The sequence below is a fragment of the Tauraco erythrolophus genome, chromosome 16 (assembly GCF_009769465.1).
Source record: "Tauraco erythrolophus isolate bTauEry1 chromosome 16, bTauEry1.pri, whole genome shotgun sequence".
Lineage (NCBI taxonomy): Eukaryota > Metazoa > Chordata > Aves > Musophagiformes > Musophagidae > Tauraco > Tauraco erythrolophus.
The window spans coordinates 20,277,047-20,281,557 of NC_141480.1; the positions used below are offsets into that span (position 1 = coordinate 20,277,047).

A 4,511-nucleotide genomic window follows, 5' to 3' on the forward strand; every position below is an offset into this window, starting at 1 on the left:
AAGTCTCAGTGTAATGAACATGCAACACAGTCCTCCTCCTCCATCCGTCTCACAATTACAAAACACCTACACGAATCATGTCCTGCTCAAGAGGAGAGCGGTTTTGCTCTCTCGCAGAGAAGCCTTAGACCTCCCTGGGCCTTTATTGGTGGGTGTTTGCTCTCTTCATCCTCTTTGCCCTGTGGGACATTAGCCGGTGAGGACAGACATGCTTGTCTCTCTCCTCACTTACTGGTGGGCGAGCCAAGGGTTTTGAGCAGAGTTGACATTGAGCTCCATCGCCCTGTTTGCAGGGCAAGCTGCTTCCCCAGGTCTGGGACCTGTGTCTTCGGAGAGGGGAGCTCTGCCCTGCAAAGAACAGAGAGGTGGAGGTTGTCATTTGGGCGCTGAAGGTAAGCAGGGCCTGTCTTACACCACTGCGTGTGTGACACCCCTGTTCTCTACCCAGAGGTTGGGGAGGTTAAGAGGACGTTGGACCAGGCGGTGGGTCTCTGACCGGACTAGGGTCAATCTACTGCGACTACAGTTCTGAGAACCCGCAGTGAAGCGAGTTCAAGTCATCACTGGTTATGAAATATCAAACTGTTATTAGGTGAACATCAGATGGAGTTTGTGGGTCTTCAGCCTCATCTATGTTCCTTGTCTGGACTCTTGTGAAGTGCTAGATGGATCCCTGGAAACTAGTAACCCCATGAGGAGAGAAGGAGCTGTTTCAGTGGCCACCTCCTGTCCCCCCAATGCTCTTTGAACAGCCAGAGTTTAAAGAGCATCACAAACATCACTCATTTTATGTGAGAAACATGACCTATTTGGGAAGAGAAGTGCTAGTGCTGTGTGGGATCACCCGATTGAGTGAGGAAGGGACTGGGAGGGCGGGTTGCAATGTCCCGGTATCAACATTTTTATGGCAAAAATAGTCATAAAGTCCATTCAAGCCACAAACACAAAAGCGAAGTTAATGGCAGACAACCCCACCTCCTACAACAGCTTGTAAGTTCAGCACTGCCACCACCCTGGTGAACCGCACTTGGCAGCCGCAAGCACCAGCTCCTAATAGGAGTGCGGGGGACGCCGACAATCCCCTCCTCCCGCCCCAGCGCCTCCTCCTCCACCAGCTCCGCAACATCGATAGTCCTTACGCCCAGCAGTGATCCCCACCCCCGCACCCCCCGCGCTGCTCCCTCCCCGCTCCCCCCTCGCCTCGGCCCGAACACGCCCCTCACCTGTGCAGCCCAGTCGCCTTCTTCGCCGAGGTTGGCCGCCTCTTGCGAGCACAGCGAGCTCCGCGCTTGGGCCGGGCCGGCGGGCAGCCCGGCGGGGAAGCAGGGCAAGAGGGGCCTGAGGAAGCGGAAGTCGCTGTTGACGGTGCCGGCGGCGAAGCAGACGTCGTAGACGTAGCTGCGGGGCAGGGAGCCGGCGTCGCTCTCCGGGGCAGCCTTGGGGAAGGTGGGCAAGGTGTCCGCCTCGCTCCGCCCGGCCCGCCGCACCTTCAGCACCACGGCGGCCAGCGCGGTGGCCAGGAAGAGCGCCGAGACGCAGGCCAGGGAGGCGATGAGGTAGAGGGTGAGCGGCCCGTCGGGCTCGGCGGCCGGCGCCTCGTCGCTCAGGCGCAAGTGCGCCTCGGAGAAGCCGTCGGCCAGGGCGATGGCCAGGGTGGCGGTGGCGGAGCGCGGCGGCTGCCCGCGGTCTCGCACCAGCACGACGAGCCGCTGCCGGGGCGCGTCCCTCTCGGCCACGGCCCGCGCCGTGCGCACCTCGCCGCTGTGCAGCCCCACGCGGAACAGCCCCGGCTCCGTCGCCTTCGCCAGCTCGTACGACAGCCACGCGTTCTGCCCCGCGTCCGCGTCCACCGCCACCACCTTGGCCACCAGGTAGCCCGCGCGCGCCCAGCGCGGCACCAGCTCGCCCGGCGCCGCGCTGCCCTCGGCCCGCGGGTGCAGCACCACGGGCGCGTTGTCGTTCTCGTCCCGCACCAGCACGCGCACCACCGCCTGGCCGCTCAGCGCCGGCGCCCCGCCGTCGGCGGCGCGCACCGCCACCTCGAAGGCGCGCACCTGCTCGTAGTCCAGCGGCCGCACCACGTAAACGTCCCCGGTCTCGGCGTTCACCGCCACCTCGGGCTGCTCCTCACCCTCCTGCCGCACCAGCGCGTACCTGACGCGCGCGTTCTCTCCCGCGTCCGCGTCCGTCGCCTTCACGCTGCCGATCCGCAGCATCGGGCCGTTGTTCTCCGCCACCGACATGCTGTACAGCTCCTGGCTGAACGCCGGCGCGTTGTCGTTCACGTCGCCGATCTGCACCAAGATGCTTTCCCGAGAGCTCAGCCGCCTCCTGCCCCAGTCCCTGGCGGTCACCGTGATGTTATACTCGGCCGTCCTCTCCCTGTCCAGCGCCGCGCTTGTTCGCAGTTCGTAGTAACCATCGGAAGTGGGAGTGAGACTGAAGGGCACGTCGCCCTCGATCGAGCACTCCGTCCTGCCGTTGTCGCCGGAGTCCCGGTCCCGCACACTGAACAGGGCCACCACGGTGCCGGCCGGGGCGTCCTCGGGAATGGAGGCTGTCAGGGAGGTGAGCGCTATCTCCGGGGCGTTGTCGTTCACGTCCAGGACCTCCACCCGCACTTTGCAACGCGCAGACAACCCCCCGCCGTCCGTGGCTCTCACTACCATCTCGTGGCTTTTCTCTTCCTCGAAGTCCAGGTTGCCCGAGACCCGAATCTCCCCGGTGTCCGGGTTCAGCTCGAAGAGCTGCCGGGACCGCTCCGGTGTCTGGGTGAAGGCGTACCGCACTTTGCCGTTGGACCCTGCGTCGGGATCGGCGGCCGCGACTCTGACCACCAGCTGCTCCGAGGGGCTGTTCTCGGCCAGGCGCACCTCGTAGACCTCCCGGCTGAACACCGGGATGTTGTCGTTGGCATCGAGCACCACGATCCGGATCTGAGCTGTGCCCGACCTGGGTGGCGAGCCCCCGTCGATAGCGGTGAGGATTAAATTCATCTCCGGCTTCTCTTCGCGGTCCAGCTGCCGCTCTAGGACGAGGTCCGGGTAATTAACTCCGTCCTTTCCTGTTCCGAGAGTGAGGGAGAAATGCGAATTGGACCCGAGGCTGTAGTTCTGCAAACCGTTACTGCCCACGTCCTTGTCCTGGGCGCTTTCCAGAGGAAAACGAGTCTCAGGAGGTGTCGTTTCTGGAATCTCTAAAACAATCTCCTTGTCCGGGAACACGGGCGAGTTGTCGTTCACATCACGAACCACCACCTCCCCTCGGATCAGCTGCAACGGATTTTCAAAGAACAGCTTAAAGAAGAGCGTGCACGTATCTCTCCGCGGGCACATCTCCTCTCGGTCCAATGACTCCGTTACCGTCAGGACTCCGGTGTTTTGATTGAGGCGGAAAAGCCGCTCGTTCCCCTCGGACACAACGCGGGCCTTGCGAGCCGCGAGCTGGCTCGGAGAAAGCCCCAGGTCCTTGGCGAGATCGGCCACCAAGGAGTCCCTCTGCATTTCCTCGGCCAGAGAATAGCGGAGCGTTTCGGCCCCGCTCTGACACACGCACACGCTCACAATCAACCAGATCACTTGCCTCTCGCTGCCTCCGCTCCGGCTCCCCCACGCCATTGCTCTCCGCAAAAGCCGCCCGCCGTCCTCCCTGGTTCCCGGCGGTTTCAAGCAGCGTCCGTGGCAGAGAGACGTTTGTCAGAAATCCCCGGGGCTTGAGGGGATATGAAAGCCCCCGAGCACCCCGACTCCGTTCCCCTGCAGCCCTTCCCGAGCAGCTCACACCGCTTTTTTGTTTCTTTTGTCTCCCGGTGCCTGTGAACGCGGTGCGGGCAGAGGAACGAGCCGCTCCGTGGCCAACACCCCCACCCAGCGTCGCGAGGCGGAATATTTCCCTCTGCCTTCTCTCTCCTGCCGGGCACAGCTGCTGCTTGGCACTTGGCCCCTTCAATCTGCCTTCTTCGTGCCAAAGCGAATCCGAAAGGTGCTGTGGAAACGCTCTCCTCGCTTCCAAGCAGTATCCCTCCCGGTTGCAGAGCGCTGCTCTGGGGATCACTTCCCAGTCCGTCACCGCGAACTCTTTTTCCCCGGCTTCCCTCTATGTCGTGCAGGCATTGCAAGATCCGCCACTTCCAGAGGCTGCATTGCGGGGTTTTCCTTCTCTTCTCCCCTTGTTGGTGAGCACAGGACAGTTGTCAAGTGGGGCGGGTCACAGAAGCTCCGCTATGGAATACGAGAGAGCTGGTGCCAGGAGCTTTAATTACCAGGAGTATCCCTTCTACACCGCGCCGCCTGCTGACCCTCGCACCCTTGATAAGGTGTCTCTCTGTAGAACACGTTCGTGAAAAACGTGCCCAGCCGCACACAAACCCCGAAATGCTGCAACCTGCTCGCGTGCTTTGCAGCTACACAGTCCCTTCTCCTCTGATGGCCCCACAGAGGCTCCGAAATACCTTAAAGCTCCCCGTACTCCGAGGGCAAACCCCAACTCCTGTACCTGGGTAAGGACATGGG

General features: G+C 62.2%; 1 protein-coding gene across 1 annotated transcript; it reads right to left on the reverse strand.

Moving 5' to 3' along the window:
• Positions 1-408: 408 nt before the first annotated feature.
• Positions 409-3,617, reverse strand: LOC147527679 (protocadherin beta-15-like). The gene is made up of 2 exons (XM_086621856.1): positions 1,331-3,617; positions 409-458 (listed from the first exon to the last, which is right to left on the reverse strand). Exons 1-2 carry the CDS (start codon positions 3,615-3,617, stop codon positions 409-411), a joined length of 2,337 nt encoding a protein of 778 aa, XP_086477982.1.
• Between the last annotated feature and the right edge of the window lie 894 nt (positions 3,618-4,511).